The 25,041-nt window shown below is 42.0% G+C and overlaps 1 protein-coding gene across 2 annotated transcripts in view; it reads left to right on the top strand.

Annotated features, from left to right (window-relative positions):
- The window catches only part of SYNE3 (spectrin repeat containing nuclear envelope family member 3), a 66,201-nt gene that overhangs the window by 704 nt on the left and 40,456 nt on the right, over window positions 1-25,041 (top strand). Inside the window, exons 1-4 of one of the 2 annotated variants that reach the window (XM_066188744.1) lie at window positions 9,890-9,961; window positions 20,698-20,855; window positions 23,889-24,061; window positions 24,483-24,792. In XM_066188744.1, coding sequence (XP_066044841.1) covers window positions 9,907-9,961; window positions 20,698-20,855; window positions 23,889-24,061; window positions 24,483-24,792 — 696 coding nt within the window. In that variant the 5' untranslated portion in view covers window positions 9,890-9,906. Of the gene's footprint in view, window positions 1-9,889; window positions 9,962-20,697; window positions 20,856-23,888; window positions 24,062-24,482; window positions 24,793-25,041 lie in introns of those variants that run through there. The other variant, XM_066188745.1, reaches the window with a different exon arrangement.

Raw genomic sequence — 25,041 nt, 5'->3', positions numbered from 1 at the left:
AAAGCCGGTTGCTCAGCGTTACTGTCACATTTCTTCATCTGTAGGTCCCTACTGCCAGGACTCTACTGCGGTTTTGCAAGGTCCTTGTTCCTCTTCTCCCTTCCCTCTTCTCTCCCCTTCAAACTTATGGGATACATCCGAGTTTGGCTCTGATTCCCTTTGAGAGGGTCTGACGTTTTCTTGCATTTTCTTCCTAAAGAGTTAGAAAGTTTCCCAGTTTTTCTTTTATAAGCACAACTAGCATTCTGTGTAATTTCTGTGTGTAAAGTTCCCCCACACCCCAAGGTATACTAAGGCTTTGGTTTCTCACACACTGTTTTCTGCCATCTCTTTTATTTGCACATCCTTATTGGCTTGGCGTTGTGTGAGTTTAGATCTTTGTCCAGGAAAATTTTATTCGTAGAAACAGATCTACTCAAATAGGTTAACAGACTGAGATCCGCAGGAATTATGCATGTATATATTACTAACTGTGGAAATTATGGTTGCAAGAAAATTTCGGTTGCAAGAAAATTATGGTTGCTTTATTTTGCAAGTTCATCAGAGCAAGGATGCCTGTCTTCTCCTTTGCCTCAAATCTAAGCCTGGCTGTCTTGAATCATTCATGAAAAATAAAATCACTATGCCACTCTTGCCTCTTCCTTGCTACTAGTTTTTGATGTTAGTTTTCAGCCCTTGGCGTGGTGCATGTCATCCGAAAATCTTTGTACGCAGTGCTTGTTTACTGGGGAAAGAATTTAAAAAATGCCACAAAACTTTAAAAGCTGATTGGTTGCCTTCAAGTGTTTTCCTTCTTTTCCTGGAAATGTCTCAAATCTGCAGTTGTTGAAATGCACATCGGCTTGGCACAGTCTCTGTGGCTGCCAAATGTGTGAGCCAGTTGGATCTCAAGGAAATGTAACTTATTGCACTCATTCCTGTGGTGACTTTTTGTTCCACAAGAAACAAACATCTTTTGGTGAGTCACAGTAACATTGTTCTCTACAAACTTGTTGTCAGGAAATGGAGTCTGACAATGCTGATGGTCCCTCTGTAAAAACAGCTTTCCCCTACACCCAGTGTTGTTTCCATGTTGTTTGTGAATCATCAGATCTGGAGTCCCCTCAAATTTGCAAGGAAAACAGAATTAGCTACCATTCAAGGCATGGTATTGTGGTGCTTGCCTGTCTTGTTGTATTTCTTCTGATAGTTCCAGTTCTTTCCTTCAGCCACATTCCACTGCTTCTCCTTTCCCTCTCATGTTGGTCAGAACTTGCACTATACCTCCAAGTCTGTTCCTGGCACATATGTCCTCTGTGTGGCCTTTGTGCACTAACCTCATTGAGAAGGGTGTCTAGCTTTTCTTTGGGAAAACATTTTTTGTGCTCCTCCCTCCACTTACCTGTGGCTTACAAATCATCCTCAAAACTGTTGTATACGCATGTGGATGCTTGGCCTCAGAATGTGGCTGTACCTGCATGCACATGACTTTGGAGAGCAATTCCACTGCCTGAGGGGATGCTCCACACCTGCACTGCAGCTTCAGAAAGATAATTGGCAGCTGCTGGAAACAAGGTTTTTTGCCATCACTTAATATATGGATACACATGAGTCTTGGTATGTGTCCCTTATGTAATATTTTTTGCCATTTCCCGGTTTCAGCCAAGTATGACATAAGGAGAACAGCTCCAAGGTAATTAAGTTCCTGCAAATTTTGTAGAAACAGGCCAACAGGGAAAAGCAAGTCTAAAATCAGACACTTGCTAGTTTTCCCAAGTTTTTAGCTCAGTGTCTGAGTGATGCATTCATATTCGACAGCCTCCATTTGGCAATAATGTGTTTGGTGAAAATGAAGCTGTAAAGAGAAAGGGAGAAGGATTTTCTGAATAAAAACCCCTGAACTGGCATCTCCCTTAAAACTTCAAAGAATACAGGTAACGCAGATATGATACATTGCATTTTGAACATAGGAACAGAAATTCTTGGTACAGTTCAGTGTGTACTTTTAATCAACCAAGGAACAGAGCTCTGTACATCTGATTTCCTGAGCTGGCCTGGTCACAGAGCGCTTTGTTTTTACATCCCTGCATCTCCAGGGCACAACTCCTGTCTTTGTTCTGCCAGGCTCACATTTGCACAAGTACAGAAGGGCTGTGATCTCAGCTGGTGTCTTTAGATTTATTTTATTTTGACAAAATTGGCCAACAGTTTCAAGACTGCCATCATATAAGCCTAATTCCCATGAAACCAAGCAAAAACAGTGACCATTCTTCCTGACTCAAAATAATGTGTTCTGGCAGGACAAATCCCCGATCATTTGTAGCAATGACAAGATACTGGATTTCTGTTTTCATTTGGGTTTTCTTAATTGTTAGTTCTTGTCAGCTGCAGACGGAGTTTTGTGACACAGCTTTGATGTGTCCTCTCAAACTTGTTCTGCCATATAGACAGGTGCAATGGTGTCCTTAGAAAGGGTCCTCTTACAACTGGACTGTGTATGTCCACATAAGCAAAGACTGTGGGCCACGTGTGAATCCTGGTAATTCAGGCATGTGAAAGGAGAAAAACACATTGTTGCAGGAAAAATTCTTGAGCTCCAGGAATGTTCACAGAGGGTGTAAGTGGCAAGGGAGTTTTTTTGCTTGGCACATTTTCTAAATGAAGACAAAGGTATCAGGCATCTGAGATCAACAGGAATAAATACCAGGTCCTTCAATACCTCTTTGAGTCTGGCTGAAAACCTTCTCACTGTCTCTGGAGTACAGTTAAGTGGAATACTCTTCTCTTGAAGGATAGTGCTTACTGATGGTCAGTAACGTCTCAGCTTCTTCAGGGTGCAATTCTGTGAAATTAAAACATGCAGAACGGGTGGTCAGGGTCCCTTTTGATCATGCTAGTCTGCTTTGCAAACAACTGAATGATAGGAATTCAGTGCCTTTAGTTAGTATTCATTACAGTAGTCTGAAATGACACGAGAAAAACTGAAAAGTGTCATTGTGTCATCAGTTGCCATCAAATGCAGTGTTTAAAGTTCAAAGCAGCCTGATATTGATTAGGTATAGGGCCCAAATGTCACAGCCTTAAATTTTGCTTACATTTTGGTCTGAAATACAATTTTATTGTCTGAGGCTGACATTGGCATATGCAGACTTTTCTTACAATGCTTTCATGACTAGCAGTATTGTCATCATCAACTTAAACACAGTCTTGTTCTTTTGTTTGGAAGTTTAGTCTTCTTGTTTGTTTTCCAGTGTTTGTTGAGGGCATAACAGTTGAAGTATTGAGGAAATGGAATCTTTCAAACTGAAAGTGGAGATCCTTACACAAGGATTGTCCTTACACACTCTTCTGCAGAGCTGGAGCTCCAAGTCAGTCCTTGCCTTCCACAAGGACTGATGACTCTGCAACATGCTGTCTGTTAGACATTGCTGTGGATTCACTGCTTTGGAGACATGAAGTAGCAAGAACTGTTGGTTGTCATATGTTCCTGTATTTGCTGATAAATTGCATCACAGGATGGTACTGCCTGAATGAAAGAAGAAGAAAAACTTCTGAGAGAGTAGAGCCCTGGGGTATTTAACTTCAGGTATCTGAAGTGGCCCCACCTCAATGCTGAGGAAAGAATGGTAGGTCTGGCTGGGGCAGTAGTTCTCACTGACACCCCATATCAAGTTAATAAGCAATCTTTGATGTCTCTGTCTGTGCACACAGCTTAATTGTATTTCAAGGGAAGTGCGTTGATTTCAAGGGGGGATGGAAACATTTCTTTCCCTTAGGACTGACTTTTAATGTCTCTGCTGTTACAAGTTTCTTTTCTATGTTACACTTAAACAAAAGACACGGACTTAATATGAAGTCCTTCATATCAAGGAATTTCAAGGGAATTTCTGCTTTGACTATAACAGACTGTGGATTACAGGGCAGTCTCAGCCTTGGGATATCACTGAACAGGTGCATAAAAACATACTGAAAGAAATTAAGAGATAGCAGGAAACTGGGAGAAACGGGAGACTGTAATTTGATTGGAATTCAAGTATCAAGCTGTGCCTTGTTTGTTTTGTTCTTGGTTAGTGTTTATTTAGTGGCATTGAAAGGTGAAATAGCTGCTGTTACAGTTGTGCTATGCAGAAAGCCTTTTGAGAAACGTGACTGTAATACTCGGGAGCACAAGCTGAATGAGAGCCCCACGTGGGATAGCTTGTGCTGGGGAACTTACTGTTCTACGTAGTAAATATAGTGCCTGTCACCAGGGAATCCTAGACACACTTTACATAAGGCTACATGCCGCTCCCCTTGTGGTTGATTATGATTATAATACAAATAGAAGGGACCTACAACAAACATCTGGTGCAACTGCCTGACCACTTTGAGGCTGAGCAAAAGTTAAAGCACGTTATTAAGGGCACTGAATGCCTCAAACACTGACAGGCTTGGGGCATTGACTGCCTCTCTCTATTGCAGTGTTTGACCACCCTGTTAGGCAGGAAGTGCTTCCCAACGTCCAGTCTAAACCTCCCTTAATGTGACCTGCCACAAGTTTGCTCTGTGATCTTGAAGGAGCATGTACAGTCAGAGGTTTAAAATGGGGCCAGTGATGTTGGATGCTTTGTGTGTTGTTGGGTCTGTCAAAGGCTGCATTTGAGAGATAGATGCTGTAGAGAGCACCAGTGTCTTCATCTGTGAAATGGGACGCTAACATCTTACCCCATAGGGTACACTTGGTGTGTGTGGCAGCTGTGTTGTAGGTACCAGGTGGGAGGGTGTCACAGGTGCAACAGTAAACCACCCACAGTGGATCTGGGTACTTGATTTTATTTAGAAATCAAGATTGGAGTTTTCACCCTAAAACATTATCTCACACAGTTACTTGCCTACTCACTTATCTGGACTGACACAACAACAATAATAAATTAAACTGTGAAAAAAGTGTAGGGGTTACTTTTGGCTGTGTTATATCTCCATCTCATACAGAAGTGATGTGTTATTTGAAGCATTACATGCTTGTGTTATTTTCCTGCCATTATAATGAGGCAATTGTATCATAAAAACATGTGTTGTTTCTGACTGAGGAGTAGTTTGAGAGATGTAACAGCTGGTCTTTATCCAGGCTCTGTACCCCGCTGTCAGTGCAGCTTGAAGGAGTTCTGGGAAGCTGAAGGTGGAAAGTGCACAAGCACTGATGTACCCACTGCATTTTCAAGTCAGTTACATGCAAAGATGGGGTCATGTGAGAAAATCTACTCCTGCCTTAAAGTTTCTGTGACTAAATAAAAGAAATCATTTCTGTCAGTTCTGAAGCTGTCAGTTCTTCCCCAGGCTGTGCGTTACCTTTAGCTCAGATGACTGATTTTTCTTCATGCAAGAGTCTTTGCATGAGCACTCAAGTCATCGGTAGTGGTTATGTGAATGGCGGATGACAGCAGTTGGCAAATGCAGGTGATGTTTTTCTTATGTAAGTCAGCAGAATTGGTCTATAGGTGCAGCAGGTTAAGCACAGGCTTTGTGTGAAGTACAAGACTTTAACACTGGCTAATAACACTGGCTCAATAAACACCACAGACGCGCATTAATTTAGATCTCCAGATTAAGAGAGCACCCAAGGAAAAAATTATTTCTTACCTTGTCTTTTAAGTCCACAGGAGTCAGGGTAAAAATCTTGGCTCGGTGACAGTATTGCCCTTGGCTTTCCCAGAGCCTGCGATTTTCCCTCATCTTCTCGGATTACAAACCTGCCGATTCCATTATTTGTGCTGCTGGTGTGAAATGCCAATCTACAGAAAATGTCTGCAGACTAACAAAAAGGAAAATATTTCAAGCATTTTTGGGTTGGTTTTTTGTTTGTTTGGGGTTTTATTGGTTTTTGTTTGTTTGTTTTGGGAGGGTGTTCTTTTGGTTGGTTGGTTGGTTGGTTTGGTTTAGTTTAGTTTAGTTTTCTCTACAAGAGAAATTCCTGTTTGGGATGGAGCTGCCATATTTCCGCCTTCAGCAGTACTTCATTTCTCCCCTCAGGTCTTTGCTTGTCCAGCTATTGCAACAATATAGGTTGCTTAGAGAAGCTGTGGAGTCTCCTCTGGAGAGACTCAAAAGCCATCTGGACACCGCCCTGAGTAACGTTCTTTACTAGGAGACCCAGACTGAGCACAGAGGTTGGATTAGATGAGCTCCAGTGGTCTCTTCCAAGATCAGCCGTTCGGTGAATACCTCATGATGGAGGAGAGGTGGTGCTGTCATTCTGGTCTGCAGAGTGAAGTAGTTTTTGCTGACTGATGAAAGAGCTGAAGGTGTTTATAAAAAACATTTTTATAAGTAATTATGTCGACATGTTTAATCCCAATACTTAAATACACGGCCCCTTTTTTTTTCCTAAGTCCTTTTATTGTTGAATAGTCATAGTTAGTCAGTGCTGAGGAATCTACCTGGATGTGTTTTAGTGTTCTGCAGGTAATTGTTTTTTATAGTGCCCTTCCTGCGTCAGCTATCACAAGTATTTGTGAAGTGCTGTTATTGCTACTAGCAGGTTACACCTTAGTTTAGAGATTTGTAAATAGATGTTTTCCTCAGTGAAGCAACTATATCAGTAGCTAACTCACTTCTTGGTTCTTTTAGTCTTGCTTGGGTCAGATCTGACATTTTTCAGAGTTTGGTTTGGTGTGTGAGTTGAATTTTTTGTTTGTTTGTTTCTTTTAATGCTAACTGGTAAATCAAAATGCTGTTTTGTTTTGTTTTTGTTTTGTTTTGTTTTGTTTTTTGTTTCTCCTTGCTGAATGGAAGAGAGCATAATGGTGGACTAACTCAGATCTTTAAGATGCTCAGCTTGCCAGGAAGGACACCTAAATCATTAGGCTGTGCATAATGATTAGGTTCTTCATAATGATTCATTATTTACACAGAGTGAAACTGCATAAAACCAGAGAGATCAGGAGCTTGACACCTGTGTGTGCTATCCCTGCCAGTACCTCCAAGCCCAGTACTTAGGACTACCTGATTGCTTGATGTATTACTTTTCTGAAAAGTCCTTTCACAGCAATTCCAAGACAGATGCTTTGGTGAGAAGCACTTGCACTAACAGTCCCTTTATACCAAAGTTATTCTAATTCACAGCTAAAATATAGTTAGAAATATGATCTGCAGAGTAGTAAGATTATGTAACACAATTGCCTATGGTTGAAGAAAAATTTTTAAACTGCTGCTCAGTTTCCTGTCTGAGGGGTTTCATAGCTCTTTGTCAGAGTTCAGACAGCACTTTATAATTTATAACCCCTGCAGCCCTGCTGGGGTGACAGCGTCTGTCTCCTGAGCAGTTAGAGGACAAACACATCCCTGCCTGCTTGAAGATGCAGACTGTTAGTGGGCAATGAGGCCAGTCTGCCCTGGGTATCACTTACAGTAGATTAATCAGTGGGGTAGTGTAGTCATTTAACTCCGTGGGCTGCTCTGGGTTTGCAGAAATGTTTCCTTCGCAGTGCCCACGGGCTGCCAGGTAATCTAAGATCACCAAACAGATGTGTTACAAGAGTTACAGCTACAGCAGATGTTACCACAGTTACAGATGTAACTGAATCCGTGTTTGAACTTGGACTTGTCAGCCCGAAGAAATGCTGACAAGCATTTGACAAATGTTCAAATGCTTTCCATTACCATAACAGAAATGATAGTTGGCCAGAAAAGTGGGAAAAGCAGTTTCATCCCTCACTGAAACTGAAAATTGACTTCTTTGTATGGGAAAGAAGAGAATGGCAGGTCAGATGTTGTGGGGACATTTGGAGTGTTTTGCTGAACCTGGTTTGCTTTAAAAATATGGCAATATATAAAATCAAGTTCACCCTAAAGGAAAATATGCTCAAGTGGTAATGTGGTATTTATATATTTTAAATGCGTTGTGATACTAACTTACAGAAAGTTTTGTGGGGAATGCTGCATTTTTCACTGTTAGTTTGATCCTCTCATTGCTGCCTCTAGCTTGTGGCTGTCTGTACTCACCAGGGGAGCTCCTTTGCCTTCTAGATTAGTCATCCAAAGAGACTGATTCTTACCTTGTTTTAGAAGCTGCTGTGCATAGCTGATGTTAGCCACATGCTCTGCTTCAGTTCTACTAGTTTCAGTGCTCTTTTTTTCTTTTTTCTTTTTTCTTTTTTTTTTTTTTTTTAATCAATCAGGACTGTGGCAAACTTGCAGTGACTGTGGATATACCACAAGAGAGAGAGAACAAGGGAAAAGTGATAAAAGGATTCACTTATAGGCATTTAAAACCCCCCATTCTAAACAATTCTAAAACAACTGATTTGACTTTCAGATAAGTGGACCAATGTCCAGTTTACATCCCCTAGGCATTGTATAGTTTTGTTTGCATGTTTATGTGTTTTAAGATGTTCTTATCCTGATGTGTTTTGAGATATTCATATAGTTCTAAGGATTATTCATGTTAGCAAAAGGCTAACAAGACAGTTTGAAAAGAGCTGGTATGTCAGTTCCCTCTCTAGAGGTACAATCAGCATTGCTAACTCTTAAGATGTTCCTCCTCTTCTGTCCCTTGGGGTTTTTTTACCAAAATTCTGTTTGGTTGGCTGTGCTGAGGTCACCACTGCACACGGGGGTCACAGCCTTTCTGAGGATACTGGTCTTCAGTTAATTCTCTGTATTAGCAACTTAACAGAGTTAGCTTGATAAACATTTTCTGTTCCACTGTTGTTCTTCCACCTAGGTTTTCATTCATCTTTGTTTCTCTCTTCAGTTTTTCCCCATGCTCTTCCCTTGTGCTGCCTGATTCCAAAATGGGTGGAGAGGCTCACAGTTTTATCCCTGTTTTTATCTGTAGCTTCTAATTTGGAGGTAAAATACAACCCAACTTTCCCCCCATGTTTTGCTTTCTTTCACTGATTTCTCCACTTCTCCTCCATACTAGTTGTAATTCTAGAAATGCTGCTCAGTGTAGTATAAAGTATGTCATATAGCAACTAAAAAAGTTGAGAGATTGTTGGCCTTATGGACTTGCTTTGGATTTACACCAACTTGAGCAAGTGGCACCTTTTGGTCCTGGAGTGTTTTAGATCTACACCATTAGGTTGATGCGGATGGTAGTGGGGTAGACAGACCAAACCAGTGGGTTTTAATGAATGTCTAAAAGCAGGTGTACCCAGCAGGATCTTAATTATCAAAGGACAATGCTGCTTCATATTTTCCAATAGTTTTGGGGAATTAGGAAAGGAGAATTCATCATGTGCTGCATCATGAGGGACTACAAAGTATATTCCATTCAGCTAAATTGTGCAGCAGAGGTATTTCCTGAAAATATCAGCTAGCCTCCTTTTTGTCTTGCATGATTGTAACTGAGAGCAGAATCTAGATTAGTGTGTCAGTCTGTGAAGGGAATTTCCTGCTAGAGACCTTGAGAATAAAAAAAAAAGTAGTGGAAGATAAGAAAAATTATTATTATGTTAGAGCATGAGTTAATGATTTCTAAAATCTCAGCTCTGACGTACCCGTCTGCACTTTACTTCTTGCTGGTCTTCATCCTGTGTATACTTGACTAGTTCCCATTCAGCAAACTCTGTCAGGCATAATAATTTCAAGCATTAATCCTTACAGGAATTAACCAGCTTGTTAGTTGATGACCTGAACTAGATAGTTTCTGGGGATTATTGCTATTTAAATCTCACCTATGTTTTAAACAGCGGCAGCATGCCCTGCTCTAGGTTTCTTTTCTTTTTCTTTTTTTTCCTGTGCTGATATATCTCTGGATTGCCATCTCCTCTTTCACTTCTGCAGCACGGAAGGAGGCAGAGAGGAAGTGCTGTGCTTCCTCCTGCATTAGTGAGGAGGAAGCCACTGGTTTCTCTTCGTGCCAGACTTGCTCGTGCTGCCAGCTGTGTCGAATTGCTGTTCTAACACCCAGTGGAGGCCAGGCTGGGAACCCATCAGGGAACTTTGATGGAATCACCACAGACTTTTACCTACCCTTTTTACCAGATTTCCCAGGATTTTGGTAAGGTTTTTACAAGGTTACTTTTATTTCATAACATAGTGAGATGATTGTGTCAGGCAGTGTGTCTGTATATTTTCACTCTTAATAACTTTTGATTTTCTGATTTACATTAAATTTGCCAGAGATATTGAAGTGTTAAAGATATCAAGTGTCTTGAAATTTCAAGGATTTGAATTCTAGTGAAAGGGGAAACAGAAGTGAGTGGCCTGCTACAGAAGAGCCATGACAGAGGCTCTGGCAGCTCCCAGCTGGTGCAGGGTGCCAAGATCAACCCATTCGCGCGCTTTTCTCCAGAGCAAGCCCACGCCTCCCCTCCTGCCTGCTGCCAGCACCACAGGCTGCAATGAAATGATGCCTGATAAATTGTTTTGTGAGCAGCAGGGCAGCATGGGGACCTCCTTGATGAGGCAGGAGAAAGGAAGCCAAAATATCCCTCCTGTGGTGTGCACCAGAAGGGTTGGAGATAAGGGACAGTCGGTGAAGTTAATAGAGAGCGTCTGTTGGGAGCTGGGAGCGTGGCTTGCGTTCAAGACATGATACCAGCTTTTACAGCCCCAAAATGCTTGCTGAACTGGGACTGCTGAGACCCCTTCCCTGAAGTGTGGGTTTAAGGTCACATGTATTTCTGTTCAAACCTGACCTGGGGGTACACAGTAGGTAAAAAAGGGGACTAAAGAAATTCAGATTTATTTTTTAACTAGGGAGCATAGTTTGCACAAACACTGTTGTTTGTATTGTGCTCATTGAACCCAAACAAGGTCGTCAGAGACTCTGCTCTGTGGTGCTTCAGCAACTGTCCTCATCAGAGGACATATTTTCCTTCAGGAAGATGATAACTGGCTTCTCCTGTTTTATGAATCAACCTTTTGCAAGGTACCTGCTGAGCCCTGATCTGTAAATTGAAAGGGAAATAATGGAGAAAAATTTCAGTGATTTGAAATGCCTTTAAAATACAGCGGGTCTTTGTGTTATCTTTAGAAGATAGCTTTGGAGATTAGTGGGGAGATACTTTTATTTCTTTTAGACCAAAGTTGAGTTTGTGCCATGATGTCTATTACTCCTTGTAGAAGCATTATGTATTACTCGGGTTAAACAAATCTGTAGCTTTATACCTTTTCCTTATTTGAAGTATTTTGAAAATAGGTAGTGCTATGTCTGCCAGTGTGTGTGTAGAAATCCTTGGCTGATAGGGACCCCTGTTGCTCTAAATGTATCTCTGTGTTAGCTCTCTGGCAGCCCCAGGGATATGTCCCATAATATTTAGGGTGGAATTTTCAAGCTTGCTGAGAAGAAGCACACCCTGAGGCCCCTTTGGGGTCCGAATGGAGCAGAGCTGCCCGATCTCTTCAGACATTTGCGGGGAATAAAAGAGCTTTGCTTTCTCCTGGTTCTCCGTTTCTAAAAGGCAGTTGCTCGTGGATGATACGTGTGAGAAGAAAAAGCATTGGCTTTACTTGCGCTGCTCAGCACAGTTATGATCTGTGGTCACAGCTGTAAATAACTCTCTGGTCCTCCTCACTGGGGGATGACTGCTGACAAACGCGGCTCATTGCTGGCTCCTGCTGTGTTTTAACTCTTTGCTTGAGGTTTGATGAATCTTAGAAGGAGGAGATTCCCATCCCCTCTGGGTTTGTAGACGACACGACTTCAGTCCCCGATCAGGCATAAAAGACTGCTAAAAGGACTGTTCATCCTTCCCCCCCATTGTGGAGTCCCGAGCCATCAGAGCGCCGGTGCTGGGCTGTTCCCAGCCGGCCAGGGGGTTCTGTGCAGCTCAAACCAGATGTGGCCGTGCTCGTCTCTGCAGCTCAAACCAGATGTGGCCGTGCTCGTCTCTGCAGCTCAAACCAGATGTGGCCGTGCTCTTTAACCCACACTGCCTGGCAAGCTTGCACTGTGGGAGGGTGATGGAGACGTGGAAACTGCAATAGTTCAGGCAAAAATGAGTCACGAGAACGCAGCCTGTTTAATTTAGTTCCAAAAATGCTCTCAACCATTCGAAATTAATTTCTAACCAGCATTTTGCAGTGGTCTACTTTGTTTCTGAGCTTGAGGATGAGGTTGCTGGTGGTTCTAATAGTGTATTTTGTTTGGGACACAGGCAGGCCTTGTTTGCCTGTGGGTTTCTCTGAACACAAACCAGTGCTGTTTTGCAATATAAAGCTTGGCATTATCAGATTAATGCAAATATTACTTTTAATTATGTACAGAGTGCTGACTGCTTAGGTAGAGCTATTTACTGTTTAGGTAAAGTCTCCCATGTGTTCTTGACAGCATTTCAAGTGTTCACCTCTTTCAGGAATAATTTTTCTTTCTTTATGTAAACAGATCTTTCTGTTCCATGCAAATTAAAATCTGCTAATTTTTCCATAGCCATGTGTTTTGATCCCAAGAAAATAACTCTTAATCAACAGCTTTAGTATCTAAAATTAGTATTGTCCTACTTGCTACTTTTTTTTAATCCCATTTCTGACTTTCACTGTAGAAATATATCATTAGCATAACTGAACTGATGGTGTTTTAAAAGATGTATCTGAGAAGACTTGTTTTGGAGACTTAGTCCTTCAGCTGTTTTAAATGGGACAAAAGACCTGTGCCCTTGGAGCATACTTACAAGAAACTTAGACTTAGTTTCTAAGAAATATTTCTGGTATATACTTGACTATAAAGATTTATTAGTTTAAAAGTCATGTGCTTAGTGCTCCAAGTTACATACTCAGAGGTAAAATAGTCAAATGATAGTCAGAAATATTTTAACACTCATAAGGGGAAAAAATTGCACGTGTAAAAACCCCCCAGATCCAAATATGGAAACCACAGTGATGTGGAATAGGAAAGAATACAGACTTTCAGACAGACTGACATCCTGTAGCCCTGAGCATCCATATTACAGCTGTAGGCTGCTTCAGAACACAGGACTCCTGACGAAGGTGAATTATCCCACCTCTGATATGGTTCCTTGTCTGGAAGTGTCCCTCTCTCTCACTGACTCCCCATGGCATCGCAGGGCTCCTGCCCCAGGGTGTCCCACTGGCAGCCTGTGGCTCAGTGCAGTGAATCCCCTTTCGTGTGTGAGATCCAGCCTGTGCTGAGGCCACATGCTCCATCTGGGCTTGAGGGTCTCTGAGTATCTCTAGTTCCAAGGGGTGGTTGAGGGATATGGGTGGTGGAAGCACTGCAGCTTGCAAGCAGCAGTGGCAATGCAGCTGAAGGCTCTGACAGCCCTTTCTTCTCTCCATCACTCCGTGTCCCTATGTACACACTGTTGCTTTGCTTTCATTGCCAAACCCCTCCAAACTGTCCTCTGTAATCTCTTCGGGACAGTGGTATTATCCTTTTAACTGTAGGGCACTTCTGCTCACCGAGGGTGCTGTGACAGCACACTTGTCATGCGTGTTTTAACACTGGAGTCCTGATTATGACTCTGGCCCTTGGGAGCTGCCATGTGACAAACTGCACACAAACAAGGAGAGCTGTTCCCAGCTAGCCAGGGAAGATGGGCAATTTCTCATTAGGGTTGTGATGCCAAACCAAAGCTAAGCAGCACAGCTGGAGTATTAAGGATTGCCAGGAAGAGTTACTTGGGAATAGTCAGCAGAGCAAAACTAATTTGCAAAGTATATTTGGCAAATAGAGATAACCACACCTTTGAGAAAATGAGGTTGTCTGTACACAACAATATGACCAGCAGAAGAGGAATGATTTATCAGATTTATTATTCACTCTGAATTGTTCACTGATCTCTAGCCAAGGGGCAGATGCCACAGAGATTTATTAGTCAGTATTATCAGTGCTGTGACTGGCACCCAGTACTAGGGGACCATACAGTATGTGAGGACAAATGGGAGATAATTGAATACATAAATTCTAGTCTCCAGAGACTGTGAAACTAAGCTGTTGGCTTGCAGGGCTTTTTTTGTTGGCTGACTGATGGTAAAACTTAGGGAGCTGACAAAAGTTGAAACCAAACCTACTTGGGAACATTTGCCCAGCTGCTCAAGATGTAGATTGCTGGTAAACTCACAGATATCTTTCGGGTAATTTCCCCATCAGATTCCCTCGACCTGAAGAATCTTTGCTGAAGTTGTAGAGCAAAGGTGTTTAACCTGTGATTTCCCAGACTAAAGTGTCTGTGAATGGTAACTAGGAAAATGAAGGCTCTTGTCATTAAGTTTGAAGTCACTAAAAAGATATCTGCATCTCAGCAGAGACACTTGAAGTGGTACAGATTCAAAAAGGCTGAAAATCACCCTCTGCAGCGTTTATTAACAGAATCTTCGACTTTGTTCTTGTCCTTTCAAGTAGTTCCTTACCGCTTAGAGGCAAGAAACAAAGTGCCTTTGAACCCAAGTTGTTATCTGTAAAAGGGATAGGATAGTCTTACTTCTCAGGAGAGCTGAATGAATAAATGCTCTAAAGACTGTTTATCCCTCAATAATATGGGGATAGAAAAGCAAAAATCTAAACCAGACAGCTGTCTAATATAGATACTCTGTCTCCTTGATGGTAAAAACAGTTGTAGATCAGAACTAAACCCTGCATTTTACTTATCTAATGGAATCATGGTGGACCAACCTGTCTCGTAGAGTGACCTGGAAATGCAGAAGTTTGTGTGTGAAGTGTATGGAATGGGGAGAGATTTGTAATTAAGAGTCCTCACTTACTCTTTTAACTTCCAAATGACTTGAAGATTGAAATAAAAAATAAAAAAATCTGTGATCAGATCTATTGATTATCATTTCGTAGAAGGGAAGATGACCCCAGGACCAAATTCTGCCTGACTTGTATGCTATTATTCCATTCGTGTATAAAACAATTTTTAAATTTCAGTCCCCTTTTTTAAGGAAATGGCTCTTTAGACATGGGAATTATATATGTTCCCCAGCAGTCTTAGGAAACAAAAAATTTCACTTGTACTGGCTCCCACCAAAGTCTGAAATTAGTTTTTAAACAAATGGCTGAAAGAAAATCAGGAATTTTTTTGAGAGTTAGCCTGCACAGAATATGTCTCTGCTTTTCAGTTTTTGGTAACAAAGAGAATATTGTCAGGTGTGATCATGTTGTGGCAAAATGCCTTGCATTAGCCATAGATTTCCTGTGGATTGTTTTGTAAGGGAGAGGAAGAGGCTGTGATGTGCATGAGTGCTGTATGTACTCAGAATGTTGCACTCCTTGGTTGAAGGGGATGCTTGTAATGAGGTTATGGATGTGTTTATTCTAAAAAACCCTATTCATAGTCTAGCTCGTTAATTAGGACAAACAATTGCTGACTGCCATAAACATTCACTGCCAATAGCAGAGGAGATGGCTGTGTTGGAAGATGGCCAAGTTGATAGGATTATGTTTTGAGCCACTGAGAATAACTACACCTTTTCTTTGAAACCTTGAAAGCTTCTGCACCTACTCGGGCAGTTGAACTGGGCTCTGCATGGGTGCAGCTGCTGTCCTGGAGGTTTTCTGGAAGGTTAGTAGGGCTGGCTGGATTCAAAATTCACAGTAGCTCCTCCTGGAGTAGACCAAAAATATTCACTTTGGAAAGGCAAGGGTCAGTGCTCTGTGGTCTGTGCCAAATCCTGACCTCTGCTCCAATCTGAAGCAGACAGACAGGGCTCCCAGCTCTGTGCCTCCTCAGAGCTCTCTTTATAGTATCAAGGGAACCTGAAATGTTACTAAATTATCCCAGATACAATTCCCAGAACCAAAATTGCTTCCACATTCATACATTTGTCTAAAATTTAATACAGTTCAGTGGGCTTTTAAATTTTTTTTTTTCACATTCAATCCCAGAAACAAATGAAAAGGGTTATGAAAAGTTTGAAGTGTTTCAATAATTGGAAAACAGTCTCCCTAATGGTGAGTGGTTTGAATTTTCCTGGAGCATTTTTGTACTTTTATTTTTGTAAGAACTGCCTTCTGGAAACTAGTCAAGTAGTATGTGAATATAAGAATCCAAGACATATTGAAACAATTTAAAAGCCTGTGTTCTATAAATGTAGGGTTTAAAAGAATGTGTAAAATGGGAGTGGTTGTAAGAAATGTTTTAAGAGATTTAAATTTTCAAAAAACCCTGGACCCCAGTATGACTGGCAGAGAGAAGATAGTACATTAGAAAACATTGCATAATAATAGGATAATCCTAAGAAAAAGACACTGGACTTGGAAAATAATTTTAAAAGCTCTCAGTAGTGTATTACAGATATTAAATAAGTAAATCATACAATGTCCCAGAAGAGTTACTAGATGCACTAGCATGGCTCCTGCAGTGGCTGTACTTAGGGAAGAACTGCTCAGAGAAATTTGGCCCAGGAAGGGCCAAATGGGTCCCATGAGGGGTGTCCTCTGCCTGTGTCAGGGTCTGCAGTGGAAACCCAGACAGGTCCATGGCTCCCAGAGCTATAATGCAGAGCAGTCAGCTAATTCATTTATCTGCTCTTTCAGCAAGATGGCTCTAAGACCATCAAAGCTGCCTCTGCTTCTCTTCGGCCCAGCCCAGCACAATTGGAGCAGATTTTAAAAGCAAAACCCAGCTTGCTGTTGCTTTGGAACTCATTAATTCTTGTTGGGGTATTCAGCCTGTGGGTGAGCAGGGGATACAGTGTGTGTGCCCTCCAGCATCCTTCCTCAGCATCCTTCCAGCTGCCCCTTCTCCTCCAGGATTTGGGGAAGAGGTGCTGGGCTACAGTAATCTGACTTTGCTCCTTGCTAGATGGTTTTGTGCTTGGATGAGAGAGTGGGAGAGGAGTGATGCTGACTTGAGACAAATGTGTGCTGTCAGGCGTTCACCTTTCCTTCCTCCAAAGGTACAGATATCCTGTGAGTGGAACTGAGCCTCAGACAAACCCTGAGACAAAGCCTCCGTGCAAGCCCTGGTTGTGCTGTGGGTGTCCAGTGGGTCTGGCAGAGCTGGGCAAGGGCTGAGGTGTCATCCCTCTGTGGCACTGAAAGGTGTGTGCCTACCCAGACACTGCTGAGCAGTGTTCTGGGGATCATGGAGGATGATTTAGAATTGTGTTGTGGGAGAAGTTCAGCTACAAGTTTCTACAGGTAATCTGTCTTGTATTTTCCTGTTCCTAAAATGTGCTTTTTGTAACCTGTGGATATACTGCAGGTGCTGTCCTGGGTCAGTTCTGTTTAACACCTTGAAATACATTTCTTCGTTACCTCTGTCAAGAAACTGTTACTGCATCTGGACAAATAAAAGTTGGTTTTGCTCAGCATCTCATTATCTATGCCAGAATTTCTTATGCATAGTTATTGCCCTCATTTAGTAACATGTGTAGAGATGCCAAGTGATTTCTACAGTGTAAATGTGCTTTCCACAGTATGAAGTAATACACTGATTCAAGTGGCGTTAAGTGGAAAGCAGTTTTGAACAGCTGGATGCATTTGAAAATAACTGTGAGAAAAGCAGTTTGGTACAAATTGCTCAGAGGATCTCACCAGTGATTAAGGGAAGACTTTCCATGGCATGGTGGGTTCCCAAGACTGAGCCTGGGATAGGGGCTGTTGCACCACTGTACAGGTGTCCCTAATGGTCTGCTTCTATTACAGGCTGGTGTGTGAACCATGACTTTGCACAGCTCTATAGCTGAGGTCTGTTCCAGGAGTCACTATGTCTCCTTTGTCCTTTTTGTACTGATCAGCATCCAGAAGTATTGCTCAATTTCATCTCCAGAAGTATTGCTCAATCTTTTAGTTCCAATGGTGCAACAGAAATGGAGTGAATGCTGTCAATTAGTTAACTTTTATCCACTAATCATTAGTCTCAGCTTTAGAAGAACTTTCAAAGGAGTTACAGATCTTGCCATATCTCAAATAGACAGCAGTTGTTCTTCCTCCAGTAAGTCAGAAATTGTACTTTTACCTTGGAGGTATAAATCATGCTGTTAGTGCTTGGGAAGGGTTCCAGTACAAAAAGTCTGGTGCTGTAGCTGATTTCTTCAGCCATCATCTGGCTGCCCTGCATGAAGGGAGGACAGGAGGTCTCAAAAGGCAGCCCAAATCCACATCAGATATTGCAGGTTATAACTACTATGAAATCCACCTGGGCGTTGAGTCCATGCCAAATTTAATCAACAGGAATTGCTTGGTCAAAATCAGTCAATGATGTTTTATGCCGGCAGTCGGAGTAGCAAAATGTTTCTCTTCCTTTGCAAGCTGGTGATCTTAATATTGAAATAACTTTTTTTGTGGTTTCTTTTGTTGACTGCTTACATGGATTGGCCGTTTGTGGGTTGGGGGAGGGCTGTGTTACAGGTTTTGACAGAAATTCCTTATGCTCAGAGAGCAGCAGCATGAGGGCAGAGTGCAAGTGGGGTTTTCTTCCTGTTGGATGACAGTTGGTTTTCCACTGCTTCTTAACCATGTTAGATTGCCCTCAACTTCTTGTAAAAAATAGGGCTAGGATAACATTATGTTCTGTATTGGCTACTCCATGACTGGAGTACTGAAGCCAATTTTAAATATGATATGGATGATGCCAGGAATAGAAGCCTCTCCTAGGAAATGAATGCCACTTCTTGTCAGGGTCTACCCAGCAAATGCACTGTGAGTTTTTATTTCACAATAGCATGACTTGGAATCACCACAGCTCATACCTGAGCATTCAGAAACTGTTTGCCTAGAAATGTATATATATATGTATGTAACAAGGGGAGTTTTAGGGGACAGTTCCTCTACAACGGCCAGATACAGTGAGAAATATTAATGTGAAAATGAGTTGGTGTTTCAGCTGCCATGAGATACATGCTCTTTTCTAAGAACTGGATTATTGCAGTTCAGAAATGTCAGTTTTGAACCAGGCATAGTTGGAGAGGGACACAGCTATCTAGCAATCCACTGAGAATAACATTACTTCAATAGCTGGCTTCTTCTTTAGGACTCTTGCAATGTAAGTCAGTGATTTTAGCTTTAATTACACATCCTGTCATACTTTTTATATTTGAGAGAGGGAGTAACTGCTCCATGCCACACCACCCTCACTAAATCCTGTACATCCTGTTTTGATTTTTTTTTTAACTTTTCAAGGTGAGGTCACTCCTTTTAAAGCTACTCTCAAGTTCTGAGAGCTACAGCCTTGGATTCTGTCCTGTCTGACAGGTCTCACTGAGGGAGGAATTCCCTCCTTCATGCAAATGCAGCTCTGCTGGTCTGCACACGGAGGTCTGACCCCCATCCTCTGCTCCAGCTGTCCCCATGGGTGGTGCAGTAGCTGCTCTGCAGGTGCAGTTCTTTGGTCCTGTTCTGGGACCTGTAGAGTAGAAAGCCTGCTGACAGCTGGGAAGCAACAATTCAAACCATTGTGAATGCTCACATTTTGTTTCCTCTGGTCTAATGTGGAAGAAAACTCACTGGGAGCTGCAGGAAAGGACCTCTAATATTGCATGAATCCTTTTACCTCGTGTAAAGGAACATTAGCAGGATGGTGGGGGAGCTTGCTGCTTGTGAGCAGAAGGATGGCTCTCCCTTGTAAAGACTGAGCTGCTGAGAGCTGTGGTGGTTGCAAAACACCATTGGTCCAGCTTCACCAGGAGCCGTGCTCTGCTTTCACACTGAGCACTTTGTTCCACATGGATCGTTTCATGGAAACTGAGGGACTCTGTGGAACTGAATTCTGCACAACAAACCTGGGTTCAGTAATTAAGTCTCAAGCTTTGTGCTGAAAAAATCTTTCAGTGCTGAATAACAAAGAGGAAGAATATTTTATTTTCCACCAAACACTGGCTGCTTGGCTGGCAGTAGTTGTAGGATGTGATCCAAAGCCCTTGAATGTCTGGCTCTCATTCTGTTCACCTCAGTGGAGCTGACCTACAGGGTGCTTTGTTATGGCTCATCCTTATTAGTAAAGTTTAGTCCAGCAGTCCTAGGGGTGAGCCTAGGATGGCTCTGCTCTATTGTACAGGCACAAAGGAGGCTGTCTGGGCAGTGGAGAGCTTGTGCTCCAAACAGAGACATCAACAGAGCTACCAAGCATCATACGTTCCTGCTGATTGGGAATGGGCAACAGGAGAGAGGGAGAGAAAAATTAAAGGCTTGGAGCCTGGTATGGAGTACAAGAGATGGCAAAAGAAGACATCCACCAGTGTTGATAATCCCCTGTGAAGGCTTGTTTGTGGTTTGTCTTGGAAGTTGCTGGCCAATTCCTGTTGTCTCTGTATCCCAGACTCACTGCGTGTGCATTCAGGTAACCTCTGCATGGTCTCAGCAGAAGTTAACTGAGCATCTAAGCATCTGATCCTGTTTTCAGCAGCTTTAACACCTCTACAACAGCAGTTTGTACACCTCTGAGTTAAGCATGTGCCAAAGTACCTCATTAGTGTGGTGTCAGGTGCTCAGTACACAAGCCTGGAAGGGCATTGGGAGAGTTTTACACTGGCATGACTCTGGAAAGAAGCAGAAGGTGTTTGTGTTTGGTGTAGCTAATCTGGAATACACCACACACACCAAATTAATCTCATTTAAAAGCTTTGAATTAAGTCTGTTGACTGTAATGGAGCCTCCCACAGTTCTCCACCTTCTTTTTGTTTCCTGGTATATTTTCATTTGGGAAAGCTGCAGTGTGAATATGTTCTCTGTGCTCAACTGAAGAGCGATACTGCTGCAGTGTTTGGTGTTACTATTCAAAAGGAAAGCCGCAAGATCTTCAGCTTTTCTCCCTTACTCCTTTGGACTGCCTTTCATTGCTGTTCAGGTCTTACCCTAAAACCTGCTTACCTCCCTGTTTCCTGTCCTTTCAGCTTCTTCAAATGCGATGACTCAGCAGCTACAGGATGAATTTGACAGTAGTGTGGAGAGCGCAGAAGCCTGGATGAAGGCCATCCAAGAGAGACTGAGGATCAATGACAACACCAAAGGACCTCGATCTGCCCTAGAAGCCAGACTCAGAGAGACTGAGGTAAGGGAAGAGCCGTGGAATTCGGAGGTGGCTCTCACTGCTGCCATTGTTACGGCAGTTATTGCTGTGAGCTCAAGAGTTTTCCATTAGGAAATTGTCAGCTGCCCCTGCTTGTTGGAGAATTGGGCCTGGGTGGATGGGTGCACATCAGTATTCTTTTTAAATTTTCTATTTGAAAATTGTTTACAGATGTAGGAAGAGAGGACGACAATTTGCTATCACAGGCTTCCAAGCTTTTCAGATTGATTTGGAACACTAGCAGCAGGTTTGGCAGGTTAAAATGTTTACACTCTCCTCAAGCCTGGAACAATTTGATTGCTGCTTGCAATTACCATAGTAATTTGCAGACGATCAGCATGTACTATAAGAGAATCAGATCACGTTAGGGTTCCATCCCCTCGAGGACTCTAGCACTGATAGAAAAAGATTGCAGTGTCCTGGTAATGGGCTGTTTTAGAGTAATTCCTTTGTCCTTTTCCATAACCCTGACAATAACAGGGTTTACAGATCCCCTTTATGATTCATTTAATCAAACTTAAAAGTTCTCTTTTTTTTCTGGTTTTACTTAATCTGTTGTATAACTCTTCTCACAGAGATCCTGTTGCAGATTGTGCCTGCTCTCTTACTGTGATTTCACATTCATTAACTTCAGTTTCATTAGATAATATCTAGGTCTTGTAATCTCAGAGAAGGAAACACTCCTGTTTGTCCCATTTGTACCATTCGTGATTGGAGGGAGTGGTGATATTTCTATGACTAACATTGAAACTGTTTTTATACTTTTATTACCTTTAATTCCAAGAAATCTGTTCTTTAATTTAAATGGCAAGATCTTTCCCATTGTTATTTATATCAAAGTCTCTCCTTTTGTGTGTCTACTTGTATTTGGCTTGCCTCTTTTGAAGTTTAACAAAAAATGTTGAAGGCTTACAGGGATGATAAGGTAGATTACAGTGATGTCTTCAGCCTTTTTCCTTAACTGTGGTTTATTGGAGGATGGATCTTGCCTCTGACATAATATTGAGACTGTTCATGGAGTGAAAGATGGTGGCTAGAATTGCATGTCAGTCATAAAAATTTGATGCATTTTACCTTGGTCTAGAGTTTTATTTTTCTGACCATAAAGTATTTTCACCCTTTTCTTTTGTCTGGTAAACTGCGATGTGTACAGTCTCAAGAAACACACAAGAAACACAGGAACTCGAGTAGAAGAGTGGTAGTTTGGCAAAGGGGGAACATTCATGGCAGAGATAACAAGTTATAAGGTCTAGAGATTTGTGGTGATGTGATATGGCCTGAACAGCTGAAGCCTTTTTACTCCTGTGGGCTTTTGAGGAGGTCTGTAACGTGCAAAAAGTTGTGTTAAGAGTTTCTTTGAACTTGGACTTTGGAGATTCATCATTCTAAAGATCAACAAGTTCTTTCTTCCTGTGTGTACCTTAACCACCTCCTGCTCCTTCATCCTGCCTCGTTTCTGCGCCTGGCTTCTGTCTCCAGCTTGGATGTCCTGATGATGTGCTCACTGCTTCACCCATTTGCTGTTTTGAAATCCAGTGATCAGTTTTCAGTTTCTTTTTTGTATCTGGCTTGCCAGGTTTTTTTTCATGCTTGTTTCCTGTGGTTTATTTTCTGTTAATTTGTTTATGAAAATGTCAGCCAATGAGACAAATCATGTAAAAAACATATTTGAAAAAGAAAAATGACTGTACAGCTGCTGCTTTTTCTCCAGCCATTGTTTGCTTCTAATTGCTGAAAAATATCAGGCTTAGAATAGAGCTTTACTCTTTACTCTTACACTTTACCTGTTGGATGATAGCTTGTATTTTCTTGCTTTGCTCTGCCCTTTGCTCTGCTTCCCTGGATTCTATTATTCACACCGTTCTTAGTAAATAATTTCTCCAAAAAACTGTTTATACATCACATGCAGGTGTGCTGCCTACATGCCAGAAGAATAGGCTTTGCTTTTCCCAGAATCCGGGACTGGAGATCCAAAGGCCTTTTACTTGTCTCTTTACTTCTCTCTTTACTTTTGCAGTTACCTGTGCAGTAACTGACATGATCAAATCCCATAGGCCTAATTTTACCAAAAGTCATCGCTGATTTTGAAAATCGTGGTGTTTTCATTGTAGAAGCCTTTTTCTTCCAACTGGAATGCATGCAGTTTTCCAGGAGTTTATGGAAGAGCAGAAAGAAAAGCTAATTTGATCGTATCAGAAGTTTGGATAGAAAAATGTTCAAAACTGACATCTGAATTGGGGGAATTAATCTGTTAAATTGTACAGAACCTGTGCTGATTTTTCCATCTCTGGATACTTAAAATTAGATGACTGCACTTTCACTTCCTGGCATTTCTATTTCTGTAAGATACACATTTTCACCAATTCATAACTTAGCAATTTAGGGTCAAAGCAAAAGTTGGTAGCAGGCAGAAAATTCCACTAGTTAATTTCTCTTGGCTTCTTTTCTAAGCCAACTTTTATTTGCACTAGGAAACCTTTTTAATATGTTTCATGATTTCTTATAGTATAGTATAGCTTAAAATTGAGAGCTTGCAGTGTAGCCTGTGGAGTTTGCCTCTTTGTGCTTTGGCAGGTGGGGGAGAACAGCTGGCCTGAAGCAACACAGTGCTGTAACCTTATAACAGCAGTGGAAACACAGCCACAGGCATTTCATAGAGGATGGCCTGTTTTTTGTAGCTAACTTAAATGTTTTTCGACTGCTGTGTGGTTTTCAATTAGATTCAGTCTTTTAGGATGTTTAAGAATAAAGATGTCTGGAAAAACGTTCATATTTCCCTTTTAGCAGAAACTGCAGAAGGGAGTTAGGTGGAAAGGGTTAATTTTCTGTGTTGTATAGAAACATTTCCATCCTATGGTAGTGTCATGTTAAAAACTGTACTCGATGATTGTGAGGGTCTTTTCCAACCTAAATGATTCTCTGAGTTCATGATTCCTGGGTAAAAACAAAGTTTACATTTCATCAATTATGCTTGTTTTCTTTCCACGCTTTCAGTGTCATTTGTTTTTCTCATAGAAAATACGTGCACTGGAACCAGAAGGCAGCTTGAAAATGGACTTGATTCTTGTGAAGGCAGATGCTGCTCTTCGCAGCATCAGTGAGGATAAGAAGCATGAGGTACTCTCTAAACTAAAAGACATTAAAGCCTTGTGGGAGGAGACAGCCATATACATTACTCACTGTCACAGGTAAGACAAACATACTCTTGGGTGTGTTGAGGCAGCTGTTTCCTCCAGTGCTTTCATAAAGTGCTTCCTGCTTCTCTCTGCTGCCTGGATTGTGGATACCAATTCCCTGCTAATCCCGGTCCCATGAGCATTTTGGTTACTGTGTGGGGAGAGAGGATCAGTGAGACCTCAGTGCTCTGCCTTCACAACCTGGCCCACCAACCTCATGGTCTGGAATGATGAGTTGGTCAGGCACAGGAAATACAGAATGTTTCCTCCCCAAAGCTGAGAGGATCTGGGACGTGAATCCAAACCCTGTGAAGTCAGAGCAAGTTAAAATTGCTGAGAACCTTGTGCACTGCTTGGAAGGCCTTTTGATGTTGTTGTTCTCCACTGCTCCCATCACTGTTTCATCTAACTCCTCTCTTCCTCCCCACAACAGCCGCATTGAGTGGGTCTGGCTGCACTGGAGCGAGTACCTGAAAGCCCAAGATGAGTTTTATATGTGGATTCACAACATGAGGGTGACCTTGGAGCCTGACATTGAGTTGCAGCTTGGCTTAAAGGAGAAGCAGCAGCAGCTGAGCCATGCTCAGGTTTTGCAGAATGATGTCCTAAATCAGTCAGTCCTGCTGGAAGGGCTGCTGGAGGAAGCTGCTTCATTGTTCAGCAGGATAGGTGACCCCAGCGTTGACGAGGATGCTCAGAAGAAAATGAGGGTGGAGTATGAAGGAATCAAACAAGAAGCTCAGGTACACTTATAAAGAGTGGGAGGTGTTCAAATTCCTCCAGTCTACAGTGTTGTTTGCTACTTACTTCTTGAGTGATGAGGCTTACCTGGAAGGGCTGCAAAAAGAAGCAGAGCTGCAGACCCCTGTCTTTTCAGTCAGTGGACTGTTTGAAACAATTGTCAAGTCCCAAGATGAGCTGTTGTCCTGGGATGATGTTATTTGGGATGCTCTTACATGGTGCTTTATAGTGTGTTGCTGTAAAGTAACTGC

The sequence above is a fragment of the Chamaea fasciata genome, unplaced genomic scaffold, assembly GCF_029207755.1.
Source record: "Chamaea fasciata isolate MVZ Bird 193981 ecotype frontalis unplaced genomic scaffold, bChaFas1.0.hap1 SCAF_7, whole genome shotgun sequence".
Taxonomy (NCBI): Eukaryota; Metazoa; Chordata; class Aves; order Passeriformes; family Sylviidae; genus Chamaea; species Chamaea fasciata.
Note: the sequence above shows the minus strand (reverse complement) of the source record. Positions and strands in the feature narration are given on the sequence as shown.